Source organism: Penicillium canariense (assembly GCF_028826845.1).
Source record: "Penicillium canariense strain IBT 26290 chromosome Unknown utg000004l_segment0_segment0, whole genome shotgun sequence".
Taxonomy (NCBI): domain Eukaryota; kingdom Fungi; phylum Ascomycota; class Eurotiomycetes; order Eurotiales; family Aspergillaceae; genus Penicillium; species Penicillium canariense.
In genome coordinates, this window is record NW_026622731.1 from 3,968,272 (window position 1) to 3,991,166 (window position 22,895).

Here is a 22,895-nt window from a genome sequence, read left to right on the forward strand (position 1 = left end):
GGCTGCGGCCTTCTCTTTTCCTTCTGCTATTCTGCTTTCATCTTTCTTGTTCAGCTACTTGACCCCTTTGAGGTGAGTGATTACTTTGGAGTTGCTTGTGCGGGGATCCTTCCGGTCAACAGTCAGAGTCCTTCCTGCGCCATCGCAACGGCCGCTGGGACAAGATGAAGTTCACGGAGGGAATGTGGTGCCTCCGAGTATGTGCAATTATCTGATTCGCGATTGTTGAGGACATGGCAAACCGCTAATTACTGTGGAGTTGTAGGAAGGTGTCCGCATCGAGTGGATGAGCAATGTCGAGCGATTGCGCACCGAGCAAGAGACAGTTCACCTCCTGCTGAATAAGTTCCAAAAGCACCGTGGAGACACACTGAACTCGCGTATGTGACTTCTCTGCCAGGACGAAGATCCAACATGGAGCTAACCAGCTTGTAGCCACCGTCTCAGCGCAGGTCACTTCGCCGCAGGAAGGAATTATCGGCGTGAAGCTCGTCCATTGGTAAGACTAGGTCAGACATCATAACGTAGAAGCCAAACTGACGACAGACAGGGCTGGAAAAGCTGACAATGGTCCACACTACCACCTAAACACCACCTCCGGCCATGCAAGCATCAACCACGACAAGGACACCAACAAGCTCAATTACACGAGCGGCCCGCTCGCCCTGGATGTCAACACGGCGGCTAATGAACTAGACTTCGTCTTCCGCGCCCCAAGCGGCAAGAAGCTCACCGGCCACTCTTGGCGCTCAATCGGCTACGTCGCAGACCAGCGTACCGAAAAGCACCGCTACGAAGATGGGATCTACGCCGAGAAGCAGGGTTACATGCTCGCAGAGCTCGATCTAGGCGTAGGGGAGAAAGTCTACGGCCTGGGTGAGCGCTTCGGACCTTTCGTCAAGAACGGCCAGACCGTCGATATGTGGAACGAGGATGGCGGCACCAGCTCTGAACTGGCATATAAGAACATCCCGTTCTACATGTCCTCGAAGGGATATGGCGTGTTTGTCAATCATCCCGGAAAGATCAGTCTAGAGGTGCAATCCGAGAGGACGACGAGAGTGAATATCTCGGTGCCCGGCGAGGAGATCGAGTATTTCATTGTGTACGGCGACTCGCCCAAGGATGTTCTGCGGAGATATACGACTCTCACGGGACGGCCGGCTCTGGTCCCATCTTGGAGCTACAATCTCTGGCTAACGACTAGCTTCACGACCAACTATGACGAGCAGACAGTGACCGGGTTCCTGGATGGATTCCGGGACCGCGATATCCCGCTGGGCGTCTTCCATTTCGACTGCTTCTGGATGAAATCCTACCAGTGGTGCGATTTCCAATTTGATGAGGAGATGTTCCCCGATGCAGACGGGTATCTCAAGCGGCTGAAGGATCGCGGGCTAAAAATTAGTGTCTGGATCAACCCGTACGTCGGACAAGCATCGCCACTGTTTGAAGAGGGCAAGAAGAGCGGGTATTTCATCAAGGTCAGCAATAAGACCCCACCATCTAGTCTAATTGATATCTGAATTTTGTCTCATAGCGCACCGACGGCTCCGTCTGGCAATGGGACTTTTGGCAAGCGGGCATGGCCGTCGTCGACTTCACCAACCCGGCCGCCTGCTCCTGGTACAGCAGTCACCTAGAGCGGCTGATGGAGATGGGCGTGGACAGCTTCAAGACCGATTTCGCCGAGCGCATCCCAGTCAAAGGCATCAAGTACCACGATGGCGCAGACCCAGAGCGCATGCACAACTACTACGCCCTCCTATACAACCGCATTGTCTACCAGACGCTCAGCAACCGCGTCGGCCCCAACCAAGGCCTGCTCTTCGCGCGCAGCACCGCACCAGGCGGGCAAGCGTACCCAGTGCACTGGGGCGGCGACTGCGAAAGCACGTTCGAAGCGATGGCCGAGTCTCTCCGCGGCGGGCTGAGCCTCATGCTCTGCGGGTACATCTTCTGGGCGTCGGACATCGGCGGGTTCGAAGGGACGCCGCCGCCGGCACTGTACAAGCGGTGGGTGCAGTTTGGCCTGCTATCGTCTCACTCACGGCTGCATGGGTCCTCGTCGTTTCGCGTGCCCTGGATCTACGGTGAAGACTGCTCGGCTGTGTTGCGCGACTGCGTGAAGCGCAAGATCCTGCTCACGCCATATATCCTGCAAGAGGCGCTGCGTGGGCACCGCAACGGCACGCCGCTGATGAGAGCACTTTTCCTCGAGTTCCCTGAGGACTTGAATACGTATGCGATTGATACGCAGTATATGTTCGGGTCAAATCTGCTAGTTGCGCCTGTGTTCTCTGAAGACGGCGAGGTAACGTTCTATGTGCCGGGGACTAAGGGTGATGGAAAGTGGGTGTCGTGGTTTGATCATTCGAAGTCGTATGAGGGTGGGCAGTGGTATACAGAAACTCATGGGTTTGACACAATGCCCATCCTGATTCGTCCTGACTCGGTAACAGTGACGAATCCTACACTCAAGGCACCGGAGGATGATGCGCTGGCTGGGATTCAGTTCTTGGTCAATGGCACTTTACCCGCCGAGACTATTGTGGAAATCGTGAACCCGGGCCGGACGGACGAGGTTTTGAAGACGCTTCGGTTGGCTCCAGCTTCGGGTGGGAGGACTGTCGAGGTTGAAGGCCATGAGGTGGAGGTGATTCATATCGACCAGTAATTAGTGCTACGCGTCTGAACTGCAAGTTGTGCATAGATGTTCCCATTTTACGAAAGCAGATTGCGATAAAAAAAATTCTAATAAAAAGGTAACTGTCTGAAAGTGAGCTGTAGCCTGAGGTTCGACAGAAAAATTGGGTATCATAGTCAAGCAAGCAAGAAATCTGCAAAGGGAGAGAAAAGTGACGTTAGAAGGTGCAGAAAAAACCAGAAGAAAGTGCTAACGGCGGACCAGTGCTCAAATGGAAAGAGCGTAGAGTCATGCAACAACATCGGAGGGTTCAGCCTCAGATCACCATGCCTCTTCCACGTCGAGGAGCCATTTCCGAATGCCTTCGCGAAGGGTGTTATCAGCACCGGCTAAGGCCCGTCGCCGCTCTCGGTCAGCGATGCCGAGCTCACTGTCCACGTCTTCGCGGCAGTGCTCGGCAGTGACCGTGCGAACCACCTCTTCAAGAGCCCCAAGTACCATTTTGCGGCATTCGGCACGCGGGACTTCAATTGGGGGGGCGTCTTCTCCACGAGGGGTCGTTTGGCCGTTGTCTTCGCCTCGGCGAGCCCGCGACGGGGACGGGGCCCGCGAGTGTGCGAGGGAGGAATAACCGCTTTGACCGAGAACTCGCTCAACGGCATCAACCAGAATGCCGTCAAGGTCCATGACTGGCTCTTCCGTGAATCGCTCTTCAACGTAGTTCGGATCCTGGGGTTCGACAAAAGGTTCCTCTGTGGACTTGGTTTGGCCCGTAAAGAAGGTGGTGAGTGGAGAAGCGGAGCTGGCGCCTCCGCCAGAATTACCAGAATTGCCGGTGTGAAGAGCACTGGCTGGTGAAGGAGGCGAGTGACTCTGTGGATAGCTTTCCCCGATGATTATCTTGCGTCTCAACCGAAGACGCTTGACAGATGAGTTTCTGGTGTCGGCGATCAAGGTGGTCGCCACATCCACCCATCTCTCTGAGCCCTCGACATCAGGAGTCGAGGGAATGTATGGAGTGGGCTCCGCGCGCATGGCACGTTTGATATCTGCCTCGAGGGTAGCGTATGGGCGCACTGCTTGCAGAGAAAAATCTTCATGGAAAAGCTTAAGCCAACCAGCAACATGGGTGCTGGGGCCGTCAGCGTCCTTCATAGCGCCGTGGAATCCAGAGCCACTGCTATGCGTAGACGCCATAGCATCCACGCTTGTTACTGATGTTCGAGTTTTCCTGGGAGATGCAATAGTCGAATCCCCAGACGAGGAAAGGGATAAGAAACCAGGAAGTGGAAGATCAACATCGACCACACCTTCTTCCGCACGAACAGATAATTTCAGGGGAGATTCACGGACTTGGCTCGTAAGCGAGGATGGCTCAGGGGATTCATCCTCGGAGCTATGAGCTGCAGCCGGAATGGAAATATTACCGCTCGGAGCAGTCTCAGGGCGATATCCCGCTTCGGACTCTGTGACCTCTTTCACCATCTGGCTCAAGGTAGGTGGAGCACGAGGGGGTGGCCCCGAAATTGTAGCCACAGACAACTTGCGAGCTTCGGACGGGGAATAATAATCAGTTCCATCAGTGGACGACTCTCGCGAGCTCCACAGTCCAGAGAACAGGCCACCCCACCGTCCCCCAACAGAGGGAAGGCTGCCATTTGTGCCTAGCGTTGAGCTGTCACTCCTTTGCAGACTTTTCAGCAAGTTCTCTGATGCCAGGCTCTCATTGGTATCCGCTGCACTGGGCTCGGATCCTCCCTGGCTGGAACGGGCTTGCTTTGACGTAAAATGCGGCACGGGAACTGTGCTGCTTTGGGTAGTCATCGAGGTAGTTGCCCCACTGGTATTCTGAGCCCGAATGTCCTTGGGCTGGATGGTTGCACTCAGTGTTTTGATCGAACGGGCATCTGAGCCTCTGCGTGCTGACGCCGTAGACTGCGCTGGGGCAATCTGCTCTACCACATCAGATGGACGCTGGGCTGTGTCCTGGGACGAAACGCTCACGGAGCGTCTGTGGTGATCCGTATCACCCGACATCAATCTTTGAGCACGGGCACGTCGCTCGATCGCTCTGCGAAGTGACTCTTGACGAAGCACCGGCACAGCTGGTGGACTCTGGGAAATAGCACGCATTGATGCCGATGTACCAGGTCGCATTGGTGAGGGCAGCGGTTCCAGGCGCTGCTTGGATGGGACGAATGCAGAAAGCAAGAAAATGAGACGACGAGCAGTCATCTTGTCAGGACAGACAATAACAGTCCGATGAGTCAAAATAGGGTCGGTATCCTGTTGTGCCTTTTGCTGCTGATTATGCCGGCGACGGTACCACTCTGGCCCAAGGGCATTGAGCCATTCTGTGTGGTTACCCAGGAACGCAGTCAGTAGTACGAGGAAGAAGAAGTTTGACTCCTTATCACCAAGACCGCGGACGATGGAGCGCCCTTCCTCTCGCCACACACCCCATCGACTTTGACCGGTCAGTACATAGGGGGTCTGGAGGGCCAAGCTGATTCGGCGGGTGCTGCGAAAGGCCTCCTCTTTGAGCTTGGAGTTCACGGACAGTATATTTGCCGGCAGGTGAACTATAGTTTGGTTGGTCCGTTGCATATTTGGCGGCTTGGCAGGCTTCGGGTGTGGCCCAGATAGAGAATCCACTTTCTTCAGTAGAAAAAGGATCTCGTTCCTAGCAAGCCTTTCCATGTGCGATAGGGTGCGGGTGATGACATCCCAGTGGTCAACCAATAGGTCTAGGCGCTCATCCAGGCTCGCCGGGGGAGATGCTGCTGACAAGCTATCATCAAGAAAGCTACTAGGCCAGCGATAATCCGAATCCAATGAGCTAGACAAGCCGGGGCGAGGAGAATCAGAGCCAAGAGTGCTGAATCGAGAAACGGGTCGTCCAGAGTTTCGCGCCAACAAAGGAATTTGAATCGTAATAGCAACCGCATACATGGGCGTTTTCTTCTCTTTAATCTTCTTTCGCTTCGAGACGTCCGGAAAGGGGAATCCCATCTCCGGCAGAGACTCTTGGTAGATGGAATTGGCATAGTCATTCCGTTCAGCAGATGCCTCAGCTCCTTCCGGGAGGTTGACACTGAACATGCGAGTCACCAGAACGGTCACCTTGGCAGGTGCCTTGCCGTCCGGTCCTCGTGCAGCACCTATCATCCCCGAAGAGCTGCCTGTGGTATATGCACGTGCCAATGGACTCCGGGCAGCTGGGGACAAACTTGCAACCATGCCTGGATCCTCATCCGCGGATATGATGTGCATTTTTGTTGAAGATCCACGATAGCTGAATGCGCTGCTGCCGAAAATGCAGTTGAGCAGACCGGTGTCATTGGAATCGGCCCCATGCCGAGAGTGGCCAGGCTCATTCCATGATCCTGCCGGTGCCAGTGTAGAGCTGCGGCCTCGAGCCCGGGAGAAAGCGCCGGGGCTTGCGGGAGATGACCGTCGCACATCGGCGGTTGCGGAGAGCGGGCTCGATTCGACGACAGAGGATTGGGCAAGGAAATTTCGACGGGGACCGCGAGTGAGACTAGATACAGCTCGTGAATGTCTGGCACCAGACTGGTCCAGACCCTGAGCATCGATACCAAGGCCAGTGGGGGTCTGGTCAGCGGAAGCACGTGTGTCCAGCAGAACGCACGCATCACGGTCTCCCAGAGCATTCTGAGCCACAATTACCCGAAAGTCCTTGATGGCATCCAGTTCCATTCCTCCACGATCGTCGTATGCCCCGGCTGTGGAAGCATTCGGAGAATGAAAGGTTGTCTGTAATGGGTACGTATGGGTATTGGAACGGCGGAGGAGGCTGGCATCGGGAAAGAGAAGGCCAGAGGTGTGTTCCTCCTCGGTCACCGATTCGAGTGGACTTCCATTGTTTCGTGAAGAATATGCCGCCGGGTTCAGGCTCGAAGCAGCCGTGCTAAGCAGTCGGCCCAACATTATGAGACCACGGGGGCAAGGCCGCTGTTAGAGATGTACTCGGAAGTGCAAGGAAGACGAAAACGATCCGGGCGGGGAATGCAGTGTAACTATGGGTGTCAGACAGCTAGATCGATCTAGACTGCCTCAACCCATTGCTTAATTCCACCGGACAGGGACCATCATCAATGGGTAGAAAGGGGAATCTCAAGCGTGATCGGGTTCGATAGAGGGGAGAGTCGAAGACGAAAGTGGGATGGGCTGCAGCAGTGGGGCGTCTGGGGAGGCAGCAATGGGGAATTTGGCAGGCTAGGACCCCACAAACAAACACAATCGATATCAGACAAAAGAAAACACCTCTCAGACACACGTCTTGAGCAGTTCTTGAAGAGGGAGTGGGGAGTGGTGGGATCGACGGAATAGAAAGGGTGGAGAGTTGAAAGGGCGGTGAAGAGCGGACAACGGGTATGCCACATGATCTCAGCTTCAAGGTGACACCGCGTCGCTGGTTTGTCACGCCGGTTGACTCGGTGAAGCCTTCTGGTCCTTCTGCCCTTTCTGATCGGGGGTTGATCTGCTATCAGGATAAACCTCCTGTGAGAGGTGGTGTCGGTGTCAGTCTCATTTTAGATAGGTGACATATGATACGAGAATTGATGTGGATTTCTCATGCCGCTAGAACTAAACTAAACTAAACAACAGGAGCTTTTCATGCTTTGGACTGTCGTTTGACTTTATCTGCCAGTCGCTTCAGATCCTCAACTCCGGACCCCGTAGAAGCATTCTTCTGCTTCTTCGAACGATCCCGGCTCTCTGTAGGTGCCTCGGGCTCACCGTCATCTCGGGTGCGCCGGCGCTTTCGACCCTCGTCCAGCAAGGCCTTCATGCCGGATGTCGCCTTGAACCGGGGATTGGTCGGGTCAATGGCAAACTCGTGGCTCTCGTACAGGCGGGAGAACCGGGGATCGCGGACATCGACATTGAACTCGTCCGGAACGGCAGCCTCCTTGTTCTTGTCCTTACCCTTACCCTTACCCTTCTTCCGTCGGGCTTGCTTCTCTGCCTTCTCAATCTCATTCATATCAAAGTGTTGGATCTCCGCCTTCTCATCATCCACCATCAACAGCTCAAGCTCAGCCCGTTGAGCAGCCGAGGCAGCTTCCTCCGCAGCGCGTTCTTCACGCTTCTTGCGCTTCTCCTCCTTGCGGCGGGCCGCGGAGGTGGCCTTACCGGTCGGGTCATCAAAGAATGGGTCATTGAAGCCCAAGTCTTCTTCCACCTCCTCGACCGGAGCAGGTTCGTTGTCCTCATCGGACGCATGTTCTCCCTCCTTGGTTGCAAGTGGTTCCTCGCCCCGTTTCTCAGCTTGACGTTTTTCCTTTCGTCGCTTCTTGCGCTCACGCTCTTTTCGCACATACCGCTCGACGGCGGTCTCTTCAATTTGCGGCTCGTTCTCAAAGATGCTATCTTTGCCATGGCCGCCAGCGAGACCAGATGTGAAAGTAACCTCCATCTCACCGACAGGGCGGTCCGGTTTGGAAGAGGAAGCGGGCTCAGAACTCAGTCCCAGCAAAGCACGCATGCGTTGTCTCTCGGCTTCTTTCTTGGAAAGCTTGGTGCTTGTGCCTTCGTTTGCAGTGTTATCGACGATTTCGACACCCCCATCTTCGTCATCCTCACTATCGGAGTTATCGCTGCCTAGGTAGGCTTTTAGGTCGTTTTCGTCAATTTCTTTTCGCGAACCGCGGAAGGCTCGAGCTTGAGCCTCTTTGCGTGACTTGTCGTCCGCATCCCAGGTCAACTTGACCTTGCTGTGCTGCAGGGCGTCTGTCACAAATTCGTTTGGCTTGTAACCATCAGGAATCCGGGAGCACTCATCGCGAGGCTTATCATCGGAGAAATCGGTATCATCAGGAACGAAACGAAGGTCGAAAAAGTTGGCGCTGGAGAGGTATTCTGCTCCATCAACGAGGTCGTAGACGTGCTTAGCAGAGTCCTTGGACGAAAATGTAAGGATAGCGTAGAAGTAGCGCAGCCGCTCCAGCTGGTACTGCCGCAATTTTGTAGAGTTGAACTCCTCGCCATCGTCGGCCTTGAGCAAAGACTTTTTGATCTCCTCCTCTTCTTCGTCAGAGTCGAGCTCCTCACCTTCGCTCTCAGCATCATCCTTAGTGGAAGCGAAGATCTCTCTCGGGGGACCCTCGATCTCCTCTTTTTCCATGCGCTCCTTGCCAAATTCACTAGGATAAACTGCGACATTCTGGACACGACTTCCCGCAGGCAGGAAACTGGAGAATACAGCCATCAAGTCCGTGGCGCGAATGTTATCCCAGTCCAAGTTGACGACTGCTATGCGGTTTGTGACCTCTCCGAGTGGCACATTGGACTGCTGCTTATCGGGGAATTCGATCTCATCATCCTCATTCCCGGCTTCATCCTCGTCTTCTTCGTCGCTGGAACTCTCCTCTTCGGATGATGAGTCGGTGAAACCGCCATCTCGTGCAGGATCGTATGCGCGGGCTTCCACACGCTTGAGCTCCTTTTGTACTTCTTCGTCGTCATCGGCGCTCAGGACTTCCACTTCTTTGTCGTGCTCGTCCTCGTCCTCGTCCTCATCCTCATCCAGACGGTAGAACTTCTTCAGCTGCTTCTTGGTATCATCTTTTGCCAACTTGCGTCCATATCGGTCGACGGCAGCATTGCGGGAGAAGTCCTTGTCATCAAGCATGCGCGTGAAGCGCTGGTCGAGTTTGACATGGGTCTGGCGCTTGCTCGGGAGGCGATAACGGGGATCACTCTGAATATTAGCGAAACGAGGATCGGCTACATTTTCCATACAGTCAGTAATTGCTCTCCTTCTGCGAATACCCCGTTTCATCGGATTGGCACATACTGATCACAGAGCCAGCTTCGCGTTTAGCTGAGCCAGCCTTCTTCGACTTCTTCTTCTCCTGGCCTGCCATTGTAAAATCGGCTTATAGGCGGTGATACAGAAAGGAATCACGTAACCCAAAAAGATTTGGAGATTGAATCTTGAGAAAACAATCGTCCAACCGAAGAAACGAACCTGACCATTGCGGATCTGGGTCAATTTTCTTTTTTCTGCCCGCCTTTCACTGGGCGGTGTGTAGACACGTGAGGATTGTCCCAAAAAGGAAAAAACCAGCTACCGGGACTTTGGGATCCTGTTTGACTGGCCAGACACTTGCAGTATTCGTGGTATTCCGTTCATTCTATCCTTTATCTTCTAACTTTGGTGGGGGATTTGGTAATCCTAACTGGCTGATTGCTGGACTGGAACGCGAGGATCAGGATCTGCTGGGGTCTTCTTTTTGCTGGCGTGACTGACCCACTGCGGTCAGCCTCGTTTCATGCATGACCTTGCCTCGACAAAAAGAAATTCTTGAAAATATCACATCTCATGATTTATGTATTTCGTTGACTATAGCTACCTCGTGTATGCATGTATGTACTTGGAAAAATGAATATGAGACAACAGGCGGCCATACAGGCAGCCATACAGGCAGCCATACAGGCGCTAACATCCAAAGTAGCGTTTCTCCATCCACCGTGGCTCCCCGTCTGCCTCGATCCGACCGACAACAACGTTGATCTTGGGGTAGACGGCAACCAGGCGCTTAATTCCAAGCTCGCCAGCGGCACATGTCACGAAAACGATCTTCTCTTCTTGCACACCGTGGTCAATCAAAACACGCACGGCCATCAGAGCAGCTCCTCCACTTGACATCTGTGGATCCAAGAGCATGACCATGGAATGCTCCTCGAGCTGGGGAGGAAGCTTCAAATAGTGTAGTTCTGGCTCGGAGCTGCTTTCGTCGGTCTGGATCAGGACACGGCCGGTAATGCAATCGGGAATGGTTCGCTTCAAAGCCGTCTCCAGGCAAGACCCTCCACGCAAAATGGCAACTGCTGAGACATCGCCCTTAGGGTTCAGCCCCATGTACTTGTTTCCTTGTGGCGTCTCCACTGTGGTCTGGACATATGCCGTCATGTCAAGGGCCCTGGGAGTTCGAAGAGATCAGTAAAGCAGGAAATGTGTTATGGGGGGGGGGGGTATGTAGGCGAACTTTTCGATAAGGATCGAGGCAAGTCGGTCAAAGTAAAAGACAAAGTCAACATGCTCCATCTCTGGATCTTGCAGAATGGTGTTCATCCCTACAAACTGCGGTGTTGGGGGCATGACATGCACATTGGCCGGTAGCTCAACCTTGGCAGCAATAAGCCCAAGATTCCGGAGCGCTTCAGTATGCAGCTCCGATTTGTCCTGGAGCTTGCGCTGAATATGCTTAACGACCATATCTGAAGCACGTTAGCACCATGGAATCAAGAGGCTGCCGAGAGAGTAGCCTACCAATAGCGGTCGTATTCTCAATACCACGAGGAATGATGATATCTGAGGTACAAATTAGGTCAGGTGTAACAGGAAAGTATCATAGATTAGGACCTACCAGAGATGGGCCGTTGAGGTTCCACAAATCTGGTGTAAGATGGTTTCACAAAGGCAAACCATTGCTTGATAATGCCTTCGATATCTCGGCCTCGTTCACGGACGTCTCGAAGGACTATCATGCAACTAGTGGTCAGTGACAATCGATTGGTCTAAGTGAGGGGGATAAACACCAACCTCTGCGCCCGAGACAGACGTCCATGTCGGCTTCTACGAAGATCTAAGCGGGATATCAGTTGGCAGGCCAAGCCTCTGGGCCGTCTAACTACTATACCTTGACATCAAGTAAATTCACAATTCTAGGATCGTGGAGGGCCAGAATTCCCTCTAGAATCAACACTCGGGGTGAATACAAGGTGGTCGTTTGGGGTTGCCGCTGGTGCTCGGCAAACGAGTAGATCGGAATTTGGGCTTTCTTCCTTCAAACGCATCCCCCGTTAGGCACAGTCAAACACGAGTAAAATCAGCGGTGGATGGGCTACCCTTTTTTCAGGTCCTGGAGAGTCTCGACCAGCAGATCGAAGTCAATTGATTCCGGGCAGTCGAAGTCATACTCGTTGGCATGGGCCTTGCGGTGCTCCTCTGGAGTCAAGGTCTTGTAGAACGAGTCCTGTTCGGCGGGATGTTAGAAGCTCGCCGGTCAGCGGACCCGATAGCAGCTTTGCGTACCATGACGAGAATCACCACCCAAGGAAGGTTCAGCGACCTGACAATCTCCATGGCTACCGAGGTCTTCCCGGAGCCGGAGCTCCCAGCAATACCGATGATGCTCAGGTCCTGCCATGGCGGGGAGTACTTGACCTCCGGGGTAAGCGAGTAAAACGGCGATATTGACTCCATGATAATCAGCGAGTCTCACACCATCGCACCCAGACGGAAAAAGGTACTTGGATACTTGGACTTGGACGGTACCACCGTCTTATCTCGCGACTTTGCTGGTCTCGTCTCAGTTGCGATTGATTGGGCTTAGCGCGTGACCCGTTCGCTTGTGGCTGACATAATCGCCTAAGTCATTTTCTTTTCCTTAACTTCGGCTCTTCCTCTTTTTCTTCCACTCCTCTCCAGGGCTTTTCTCCCACCAGCGTTCTGCCTTCTTCCATGGCTGTCGTCTCTCGGGACGCCCTTCAGCTTGCCACATAGCTGATTATTTGCAAACCTGCCACATAGTGGCGGTGTCCACCACACAATGTCTTCCGCTAATCTTGTATGATGCTCGGCGTGTTGACACCCGTGGTTGCCGCTTTTTTTTTAACACTCCACAGATGTCTCGCACTCCCTCGACTGCTACGCCGACATGGCATCAGTTCGAGCGGAAGATTGACGAGGTCAAGCCATCCAAGACGTGAGTTGCACTCCGCTCCCCTCCCCTTCCCGCCCAATCTCCTCGGCTTGCCGTGACACAATGATGTATTTGAAACTTCAAGTTGGGAATCTCTCTGAAAAATCTTGAGGAGAAACAAATTGACTTGTCTATCTGACCTTTTGTCACACTTCTTTGCCTACTGCTCTTATGACTTGGTTATCTGTCACAGCTGCTAATGCCAAGCCTCAGTGACATCAACTACTTGGTCATGGACTACCTCATCACAAATGGCTACCCTGCTGCTGCGAGCAAATTTGCGGTCGAGGCCAACATCCAACTTCGGACGGACTTGGAATCGATTCAGGAACGGGTTGAGATTCGGACCTCTATTCACTCGGGGAATATCCAGACGGCCATTGAGAAGATCAATGAGCTGAATCCTCAGGTAAGAGACTATCAAGACGTTCCCTTGACTACATCCCCACCTTTTTCCCCTGTTGTTATGATTATACGAAGTTTCATGCACCACTCCTATAACACCCTTCGGGGAGTTGCGGATAATCAAACATCTTCAGTCCTCAGTATGAACAGCAACCAAAGCTTTCAATATGCCTCGCACATCACACTTTTGTCTAGTGCATCGGCTAACCATATTGAACAGATTCTCGATGAAAACCCTGCACTGCATTTCGCACTCCTGCGTTTGCAGCTGGTAGAACTAATCCGCACCTGCACCTCGACTCCAGACGGTGATATTAGTCCCGCTCTGGAGTTCGCGACGACGCAGCTAGCTCCCCGGGCACCGACCAACCCACAGTTTCTCGAGGACCTGGAGCGAACCCTAGCTCTACTGATCTTCCCCAGCGACAATTTATCCCCATCCCTCGCTACCCTCCTAGACCCTAGCCTCCGTAAAGACATTGCGCAGCGAGTCAATGAGGCCATCTTGCAGAGCCAGGGCGCTCGTAAAGAAGCGCGCCTGCGCAATCTCGTCAAGCTCCGCGCTTTCGCCGAAAACAAGGCCCGCGATGCTAAGAAGGATATTCCGGATAAACTGGACATTGGCCTTGTCGGTGACGGCCACGACAGCAACCCGCCCAGTAACATGAGTAACGAGACGGCCAATAACGGGACCAGCCACAACGGCAGCGGCGACACCATGATGGTCAATAATGGCGATGTCGATACCATGGTTGCGTGATTTCTGCATGCTACTGTTGGATTCCTGCCACCCTCTTTTCCGGCGACGCAGCTTCCTACTGTCTCCAATTTTTTTGTCATTGTATGGTTATTCAGCGAGGCGCTTGGGGGCGTGTTGATGTTTTTCATGGGTACTGGTGACGATCTCAGGTCAGGTAATACAATAATACATGCTCGCAGACAAGTGTCTGTGTTATGGATATGCCTTCTGGTTCGAAGAATAGGTTTAATACGTAGTTCTTCAAGTAAACAGCACCTATTTACTAAGCTATATTGGAACAGATAGGGAAGTTCTGAAGTCTTTGAAAATAATCGTCCTGTCGGGTGTGAATATATATAATGAGTACGCATCGAAGTCACAATGTTCTCGATCCTAGGTGTGTACACAAGTTTGGAAATAATCGTATGCAACTATACGCTGGACTCGGTAGAAAAAACGAGAGAACCAAACAGGAAGACATAAGAGAAATTTACATGTCCATTTCGGTCCATACAATATCAAAGACAGCCAATGAGATCCAGTATGTATTCCCACACGAAAAAATTGAGATAGAAAGCTAGCTCATGCGCTAGGCTGGCTAAATGAAACAAACAAAAATCTATGGATCTCTTATGCCGAACCAGCGAAGCATCAGGAGAGACGGCCTTGCGCCCTCACCTGAAGGATCAAGAAAGATTGGGCCAAAAAAATAATCAAAGAACCACTGCAAAGTCTTTAAAAGCTCATAAGATCTAGAAAACAAGGTTAATACGAAGACTGCTGTTGCAATTAAAGGAAAAGAGAAACATACCTCTTCCAAAGAGAGCACGCTTGGCCCAATCCATCGCCAGCATACAACGCGTGCGGAAGCTGACACTCTGCGCGAAGTAAATGCTGCGCCAAAGATACATGGCAATAACGCCGCCGCTGAAGCTCAAGCCACCGAAGTCGAAGATAGCAGCGTTGCTAATGTACGCCAGGCTGCCAAGGTGCTTGTACCTGAACGCCTTGTACACAGCCTCGTCCAGGTCACCGTAGTCGATCTCATTAGCCTTGAGACCAGGCAGGGCGGCAGCAATCTTGGTCAGCTTGTGGCCTAGATACATGCCTTGCTGATTAGCGCGCTGAGCAGTGGCAGGCAAGGAGGTGAGCTTGGTGTCGATTTGGTGGAGGAGTTCGGAGAGTTCGCCGTAGTCGAGGGTGCCGGAGTGGTCGAAGTCGTACTGCTCGAAGAGACGGTCCAGCCGGCGGAGATGGTTCGAGGCTTGCGGGAAACGCTTCTTCACGCGGTTGGCGACGTCACGCCACTCGGTGAAGGTCAGCTGCACTTTCTCGGGGTCACGGCCCTTCTCCCAGGCGATGGTGCGCAGGAACCTGATGATGTTATCGGCGAGGTTGTTCTGAACGGTGGAGCAGTCACCGATGGCGTAGACGTCACCCAGAGGAGCACCAATCAGGCGAAGATGGGAGTCGGTTTCCAGGGCGTGCTTGTTGCTTTGTCCTTCTAGTTTGTTGGAGAGTGTCTCGCAGATCTCGGCACGAGCTGGGAGAAAAGTTAGATGAGACGCTGTGACGAATGTCAGGATAGGCAAACCTACAGACGCCAGTCGACCATAGACAGAATCCGGTAGGGATTTCCTTGACAACCGTTTTACCATCTTCGACCTGACTGAAAAGTACGCGGTCTTTCTGGACCTCCTTTACTCGGGCATTGGTCAATACTTCAACGCCGTCGCGAGAAAAGCGGCCCTATTCTATATTAGAACTCAAACTTGGGCGTAATAAGTAAATGGATAACACACCTCGGCATACTTGGAAAGTGCTTCATCATAAGTGTTGAGGATATGACTTCGGCTCTGGATGATGTGAACCGAGATCTCGTTGCGGACGATACGAGGGAAGGAATGGAGCAGGTCCTCATTGAGCAGATCGAATAATTCAGCAGCAAATTCGACACCAGTCGGGCCACCGCCGCAGACAACGAAAGACAACAGACGCCGGCGCTCCTCGTCAGTGGTAGTAGGCAGACAGGCCTGTTCCATGTTGTCTAGCACCTTGTTCTTGATCCGGCGAGCGTCGTCAATTGTCTTCAGGAAGTTGCAGTTCTCGAGGCCCTTGACACCGTGTGGGTTTGTGACGCAACCTAAACAGATGCCGTGTTAGTTCACTGGCCTCTTCGCCATAAGAACCGGCGCAAGGCCTTTCAGGACGTCACACATACCAACTCCAATAACAAGCTTATCATACGGAAGGTAGAAATTTTGCTGGTTTCCATCCTGGTCAATTTGCGAAACCTCAACCAATTTGTAGGAGAAGTCGACATCCGTCGCAGAAGCCTTCAAGAAATGACCGTGGACACGGTCGATGATGCGCCGCACTGGTTCAACCAGTGATCGAAGACCAAGAGTGCCTACTGTGGCGGAGGGCAACATGGGAGTGAACAGAAAGTAGTTAGTGGGGGAAACAACAGTAACGTGATAGTCACCCGGGTTCAGGTTCTTTAGCAGCGCAATGCTACCCCAGCCAGTACCCAGGATCACCAAACGAGGCTTGTCCTTTTGCTCGATCATATATTCCGAATCGTAGTCACCCACGAGAATATCCGCAATGGGAAGGTTCTTGGGACCACCGCGACGCGGATTGAGCGCTAATTCGGAGACAGGGATGTCCATCGCGCTGGGGGTCTCGCGGTATGTGCTAGCATCGTAGACGAAGAAGGCGATGACAACGGCGCTGGTACCAATAACAAAGAAACCACAGTAGGTGAACGTCTTGTAAAGAGCTACTAGGATCCTCGACCGCGGCTTGAGAGCAGCTCTGGCAGCTGTGTTGTCGGATAGGAACCGGATTTGGGTTGAGACATTGGGGGCGGGACCGTAAGCACGCCGGGGCAGGGGATGGCAAAAGGAGGTGTTCAGGGAGCGTGAGATAGGAAACCTAGCAGCCAAACGAGCCTTTGACGCCTGAGATCTAGTGACCAAAGAACCAATTGATCTCAGGGCGTGGCCATCCGTACGACTCTGGAGCACCGCCGGGCGCATCGTGAGGAGAGCAGCTTCAGGAGAGCTCAAGGGAGTGAAGATAAGCTGTTACCAGACATAAACCAGGCAGGTCAAAGCCTGTCAGTAATAGGCGGAAAGAACGACCTCAACTGACTTGATCGTAACGAGAGGAGGTGTCTAAAGGGACTAAAACGAGGAAATGCGCTTGAAACATCAAGCTTGCTCAGCTCGTGCAAACGTCATAGCGGTCACGTGGGAGTGGACCGGCACGCCTTGCGGGTGGGGTCAGGTTGTATACTGGGACTTGGCAGTAAATAACTATAATAGATACAGATACGGAGTACAATGCATCGTTATCAGAACTTTTGTGTGGTTAGAAGTGAATTTTTATTATATACTCATGAACAATGGCAATACCGAGCCCTGGGAAGAACGGCCCTGCAGCTCTGAAGCAGCAAATGAATCCTCCGCTCGCGCCGACGCATGCATAAAAAAGCAAAATAAGCTATGTATCACCCGCCGCCGATCTTGCTATAGGTAAGAAAAGCCGTTTCCCATAAATACCCACGAGTGCTGAAAAGAAAATAATGGTTAAACGCCCATCTCGCCTGGTATGCAAATAAAAAGACAACCTCCGAAAGGAGGTAAGAGGTTCGGATCGCATGTAATTCGGCGATTCACTCAGTCATAACCGTCGTCAGGCTCAGTACTGGACGGTTTTTTGCCAGCGGAGCCTTTGCGGCCCTTCGGTCGCTTGTTGAGACCGGTGCTGGAGACAGAGCTCTTGCGCTTCATCGGTCGAGACCCACCCAGGCCACCCATGTCATCAATATCTCCAACCGCATCTAGGCTGTCGCCCTCCACATCATTCTCTCGGTCCACCTTGAACTCTTCATCGATAGCAAGCAAAGTCGAGAACTCGCGACACTTGCTCAGCATGGCTTCATCACTGTTCAGGGACGCCATGTTTCTGACGATTGATTCCCAGAATTTATCACCGGTCACACCGTGAATCTTGGTAGCTGTCTTGTTGAGCTCTTTGGCACCCTGTTTGCCATTGCCATCCTTGTCTTTGGTGTGCGAGTTGAGCCCATAGAGTCGGCGCAGATGAGTTCGGGCTTCCCAGAGCATGGACAGCGATGCGGCCGCGGTGGCTAACAGCCGCAGAGTAGCAGGGTTGACTGGCTGCGGAACACTTGCAGGCACCGGCACATCGGGAGTAAGGCTCATCATCCCCGTGGGTGTCTCGACGACAGGTGGCCCGATTGGGCTCGGGAAGAGATCGGTTTCGATGGCGTGCGCAACAACAGTGCCGGTCGACGAGACAATACGATCAAGACACCCAATCGTGGGAAGCAGCTCAGCTAATTGGCCGTAGTCAAAATACGCCAGATTCTGTGATATGAAGCGGGCCATCAAGAGATGCTCTGGGGGGTCACCAGTGGCATCAAGCTTTTTCAATTCGAAGTTTGCCTTGGAGCAGAGGTTCGATAGGAACTTTTTCTGGTAGCGACTGTTGCTTATCTTGACGATTTCGAATAAAGGAGAGAGCTTCGCAACGTAAGGCCGATAGGTTGCGCCATTGGAATCGCCGACCACATCGCGCTGGTAGTAGAATGCCTCCTGGATAGCTCGCATGTACTCCCGCTCGAACATGGACTCGAATTGCTGGTGGATCATCCTATGCGTATCGAAAGCTACCTTGGCAATCGCTGGGACTGTTGACGTCTCCAGCGAAACAAGAACTCCAGCGCATTCTTTGGGATGCACCAATCCTTGTCGATTGATGCTTGCGATGAGTTCAATGGCAGTAAGAGCGTAAGCATCTTGTCGCGACTGTGCGACCTTCAGCATGTTTTTGAGGAAGTGTTGGGCTATCAATGCAGCAGCACCGTCATTATCGCTTGCTCTTAGTGAGCCTCCGAGCCGGGTGGAATCCTCCTGAGCAGCAGCCTCAGCAGTGGGCACCACTCCCTTCTCAGTTTTGCCCTCGTGGATGAAGAAGAAATCAGCGAAAGAGCGAAGCACAATATGTTGCAAGCCGGGAGCATCTTCCTTGAACACCTGGGAAAAGGTCCTGCGCGTAGGCTCGCGACCAAATTGGGCCGGCCAGGATTGGCAGATAGAACCCACACCCTCAAGGGCCATTACTCGTAGCTCATTGGGCTGGTTGAAATGGGTAAATGGAAGTATACAGTCTACCATCAAGCCAGCCACGGAGCCCCCGGACCCACCGCTCCAGGTCGGAAACGAGTTCTTGAAATGCGAGATGTACTTCTCTAGATCGCAGTGACGTCCAACGCAGCCAGCTATTCTGATGTAGCTTTTCGCGCGGGCCAAGATCGTGGCACTCTCAGGGGAGGACATGTCAACGCTTTTGTATTGCTGCAGTGGTTTAAGTACAGACAAGGTCAGCTTGACCAGTCTGTCGGTGTTCTGCAGGACGCCGTTGATAGTCCACAGACAAGCCATAACCTCGTTCAACTCGGAGCGAGACAGCCTGGCGATGCTCTTGAAGAGGTCATTCTGAACATCCTTGAGGAGCTTGTTGTGGGACGAGGATAGGTATGGCAAGACGCATCGGTAAATCACAACCACGGATCGGAACAAGAAAAGGTCGTCCGCGGTAGCAAGATTGCCAATATAGGGATGCAGAGCTTCTAGCTGATCTGGGCTGAACAGCTTTGCATTTGCTTTGGCAAACACGGTGATAGTTTGTAGGAGGGCTTGTTTGAATTCTTTGGGGGAAGCATCGGCATCCTCCACCAGTCTCTGAAACATGATGGATACTATCGACGTGCAGACTTTAAAGTTCAGACTGGCGGACTTGGACTTATCTGAGAGCACCGCTCTCAAGCATGTGCCGAGGGAGTCCAGAGCGTTGTCGCTACGCTCAACCAGGCTGACTATCAACCCAACCTGCTCCCCGAGTGCTATTTTGAGCTTCGGTCCGTCAGAGATGGAATCAATGGACTCGTGGAAAGGCACCAGCCAGATTTCTTCGAAGGTCTGACGAGCTAAAGTTGCCACTCCTTCCTCATGATCACCAGTCCGCTGAAGAAAGCTATCAAGGATAGCCAATTTCAACTCCTGGCGAGCTGTTTTGTGGTAGAGTTCCTTCAGCAATCCAATGCAGCGCTTGCGAACACCGGCTGTTGGGTCACCAGCACAGGCGAGAATACTGCGGCATCCTTCCTCTTCTAGCTTTGGCCGAAGGCCAATGCATTTGGCGATCAAAGACAAGGCGGAGTCACGAACCATAGGGGAAGCATCCGTAGTGCAACGAAGAATCAGATGCATAACGGAAGCATCTCTATCGAGGAGGTTGGGATCTTTTTCAAGCATTTCGATGACACTCTTCAGACTTCGGCTACGGACCTTCGCTTGGTCACTGGCGATCGAATTCAGAAGGACCTTAAGGATGGTGTCAAAGGCCTTGCCAAAGCCTGAATTCAAGACCGTCAGAATGTAGGCAAACTTGCCGTGAACATTAGAAACGGAGTTGAATTGCTTGTGGGTCTCCAACCAGCGTGGATCAGAGAACGATCTCGACAGGAGAATCACTAGCTCATCAGTCATGTCATCTTCCGGTACTGCCTCCTTATCCTCAGAGTTGTAGTAAAGATTGCAGACAGTTTTCGCCCAAGAAGCTAGGTAGAAGCCTCGTGTGCTAGTCAGTTGAGAGTTGTTCGAGATGTCTTGTGAAAGATACTCCAAGGCCATTCGATAAGGACCGTTCGGTGCGACCAGGTCCTGCGGATGGAGCGCGCGGGAGCAAAACTCCTCAAACTGCTGCTTGAGGTAATCGGTGAGCTCGCTGTCGGCATCCTCCAAGGCTGGAAGCATGTGTTGAGCGGTTGCGATCAGATCTGAGATTGCAGAACCCATCCATCCCAGGAGCTCGAGAGCCATGCTCTTCGCTTGAGCCGAGCTCTTGTCAAGATCTGCGATGCCAACCATGTGGGATGCCATGATGCGGAGAAGCAGTTCAGAAGCGGGCCAGTCTGAGGACCCAAGTACATTGATCAAATCTTCTGTAAAGAGGTCGAGAATGTTCCGGAATGGCTGATCGCCACTTTTGGTTGCGTTCATTGCGCGGTGGACAATAAACTTCACGATGTATTGCGCACTGCGTACGGCGTTATCATAAAGTCTGTTGACCTTGGCCGCCAGGCGCTCCAAAGACTCGTCTAGCTCCTTATCGTCATCATCAGAATTTATGTTCTTCATGTCGTCGCCGTCACCCATTAATTCATCATCGTCATCCTCTGCTGAGGCCTGCAGGCGACGTTTGGCCTTGGAGCGTGAAGGTGTTTCCAAGGCGGTGGTCTGCACAAGCTGAAGGACTAGTGCTGTAAGAAGTTGAATGTTTTTCCCGTCAGCCAGTTTGAACTGTCTGGCACTTTGACGGGTAGAAGGGAGCTTTTCCAGAGAACCCAGAATTTGATCCAAAATATAGGAACGCTGGGCAGGGTATTTTGAAAAAATCTTTGCAAGCACGTCCATTGCTCCGCGTCTTGCTGGCTCGAATTTTGAGGACCCAACAGCGGAGTCTCTATCGTTGTGTGCATTCTCAACGAAAATCAATTTAGCGGCAAAGAACAAAGCGGAGTTGATGGAGCCCTCAGGCACTTCAATCCGGGACAAAAAGTCCGCGAAAAGAGTTAAAACCTTTTTGCTTTGGTGTATCAAGCTTCCGATGATGCGACGCTGGGCTGAGAAGAAATTGAAGTGCTCGGCATCCTTGCCGCCAGGGCGTGACTCAACCGCAGGAATGATGCAGTGGTCGAAGATCTGTTCCACAACCGGCGGGATGGCCTCGATGAGATCCTCAGGGCACAGATCGCGCTCCGTCTGACGTCCAGACATTGTCTGCAGGAGCGTTCCAATAGCAAGCAAAGAGTTTAAAACATCCTCCACCTTACCCAGCCATTCCTGGGCTTCAGTTTCATTGGATGTGTCATGCAAAGTGAGTTGTGCAGACTGGGCAGCAAGTATTGGCTTTTCACAAAGTTTCTGAACCCTCTTCAGATAGTCTGAGGGGATATCTCGAAGACGGTCAAACCCGCATACTTTCCGAATAGCTTTCTGGAGACGGAGGTGAGCATCAGAGGACAGCACCATGCCATGCACCTCCGTCGATCTTGTATGCACGAAAAGTGAATTGTCCGCGTTTGAAGCAATCAGGGCGTCCGGCTCGATCTGGTCTTCCGCCTCGAAGACTTCGTGGAGAAGGTCTTGCAGTTTCAAAAGAGCATCGTCCGCTTCTGCCTTCTGATCTTTTACTCGCCTCGCGGTCATTGAATCCTCATGATCGAAATTTGACTTGGGCTTGGTTTGTTTCGTAGGAGTGGGTTTCAATGGAATAACCACAGATATTTGGCTCGAAGGTTGTTGGGGCTTTTCGAAGGATGCTGATTTCGTAGAATTTGCAATATAAGCCTGCTTATTCCATGCTGCAGCGGCTTTCGATACGGTGTCCTTCTTTTCGGCTTTGACCTTCGGCGAAGATGTCTCGGGATCTGACATGCAGCCATTAGCACAGAGTTCAAATAATGACCATGTCTTCTTCGTGATCTCACATCGGAATGCTATATCCGTGGACTCCAGAATCATCTTCGCAAAGGAGCCGAGTTGGCTGCGGCTAGAGGAAGATCCGTCGGAAGTATTCGAGTGCAAGTGTTTATTGCGGCTGAGAGTAGGAGGGGCCTTGAACTTGCTAGCGAAAGAGACAAATTAGTAAACGTGGGACCCAAAAAATGAAGATTTCTCCTACAATTCAGTGAGTTGATCCCCATCCAGCAATTGCTGGAGGTATTCACGGGACGTCTCCAGACGATTTGACTCGTCTAGCCCGGATTGTATCTCAGCATCCAGCTCACTCAAGGTATTGCGACCAGCTTGAAGGACATGATTGATAGAGGTGGTATTGGACGGACGGCCGACGTCAGGGCGTATCACGCAGTCTATAAGTCCGAAACCAGTTAGATACCTCTCAGCTGCGATGTTGGGGCGATTTGATGGACGGACCTAGACCAAAAACAGGAGCGCTGGACATGGATGAGTATTGAAGCGCCTCATCCACAGACAGTGGCCTGGACTGGCTCTGAAACGACATGGCCTGGCCATAGGTCTGCGGCGCCTGCGGATGGCCGTTGATAACGACTTGCACCGCTGGGCGTCCATTGAGATCCATGTTGGCGGTTGCCGAGTCGAAAGGCGAAGGCGCTAGTCAAAGGAAGGGGGGCTGCTCGTGGCAGAGTCATGACAGAGGTGGTGAGCATCTATGGCATGCTTCACGGAACCCTCCTCATGAGCGACTGGGTTGGATAGACGGAAAACGAAGCAGGGAGAGCTCATGATGA

General features: G+C 52.5%; 7 protein-coding genes across 7 annotated transcripts; 2 read left to right on the plus strand and 5 right to left on the minus strand.

Moving 5' to 3' along the window:
- Positions 1-164: 164 nt before the first annotated feature.
- Positions 165-2,677, plus strand: N7482_007700 (putative sugar hydrolase; the record flags this gene model as incomplete). The annotated part of the gene is made up of 5 exons (XM_056689824.1): positions 165-197; positions 266-380; positions 436-499; positions 551-1,484; positions 1,541-2,677. 5 exons carry the CDS (start codon positions 165-167, stop codon positions 2,675-2,677), a joined length of 2,283 nt encoding a protein of 760 aa, XP_056542253.1.
- A 291-nt stretch (positions 2,678-2,968) lies between these two features.
- On the minus strand, positions 2,969-6,598 carry N7482_007701 (uncharacterized protein; the record flags this gene model as incomplete). The annotated part of the gene is made up of 1 exon (XM_056689825.1): positions 2,969-6,598. One exon carries the CDS (start codon positions 6,596-6,598, stop codon positions 2,969-2,971), a length of 3,630 nt encoding a protein of 1,209 aa, XP_056542254.1.
- A 688-nt stretch (positions 6,599-7,286) lies between these two features.
- Positions 7,287-9,540, minus strand: N7482_007702 (pre-rRNA-processing protein ESF1; the record flags this gene model as incomplete). The annotated part of the gene is made up of 2 exons (XM_056689826.1): positions 7,287-9,400; positions 9,471-9,540. The coding sequence occupies 2 exons, from the start codon at positions 9,538-9,540 to the stop codon at positions 7,287-7,289; spliced, it is 2,184 nt and encodes a 727-aa protein (XP_056542255.1).
- A 575-nt stretch (positions 9,541-10,115) lies between these two features.
- Positions 10,116-11,885, minus strand: N7482_007703 (uridine kinase family protein; the record flags this gene model as incomplete). The annotated part of the gene is made up of 8 exons (XM_056689827.1): positions 10,116-10,599; positions 10,666-10,897; positions 10,950-10,991; positions 11,047-11,160; positions 11,223-11,265; positions 11,320-11,464; positions 11,528-11,655; positions 11,715-11,885. 8 exons carry the CDS (start codon positions 11,883-11,885, stop codon positions 10,116-10,118), a joined length of 1,359 nt encoding a protein of 452 aa, XP_056542256.1.
- A 422-nt stretch (positions 11,886-12,307) lies between these two features.
- On the plus strand, positions 12,308-13,549 carry N7482_007704 (glucose-induced degradation complex GID8; the record flags this gene model as incomplete). Its single annotated transcript, XM_056689828.1, has 3 exons — positions 12,308-12,387; positions 12,598-12,793; positions 13,010-13,549. 3 exons carry the CDS (start codon positions 12,308-12,310, stop codon positions 13,547-13,549), a joined length of 816 nt encoding a protein of 271 aa, XP_056542257.1.
- A 714-nt stretch (positions 13,550-14,263) lies between these two features.
- Positions 14,264-16,569, minus strand: N7482_007705 (putative NADH-ubiquinone oxidoreductase 64 kDa subunit; the record flags this gene model as incomplete). The annotated part of the gene is made up of 5 exons (XM_056689829.1): positions 14,264-14,280; positions 14,340-15,071; positions 15,127-15,277; positions 15,331-15,671; positions 15,750-16,569. 5 exons carry the CDS (start codon positions 16,567-16,569, stop codon positions 14,264-14,266), a joined length of 2,061 nt encoding a protein of 686 aa, XP_056542258.1.
- A 642-nt stretch (positions 16,570-17,211) lies between these two features.
- Positions 17,212-22,726, minus strand: N7482_007706 (putative sister chromatid cohesion protein Mis4; the record flags this gene model as incomplete). Its single annotated transcript, XM_056689830.1, has 3 exons — positions 17,212-22,249; positions 22,307-22,496; positions 22,561-22,726. The coding sequence occupies 3 exons, from the start codon at positions 22,724-22,726 to the stop codon at positions 17,212-17,214; spliced, it is 5,394 nt and encodes a 1,797-aa protein (XP_056542259.1).
- Positions 22,727-22,895: the final 169 nt, after the last annotated feature.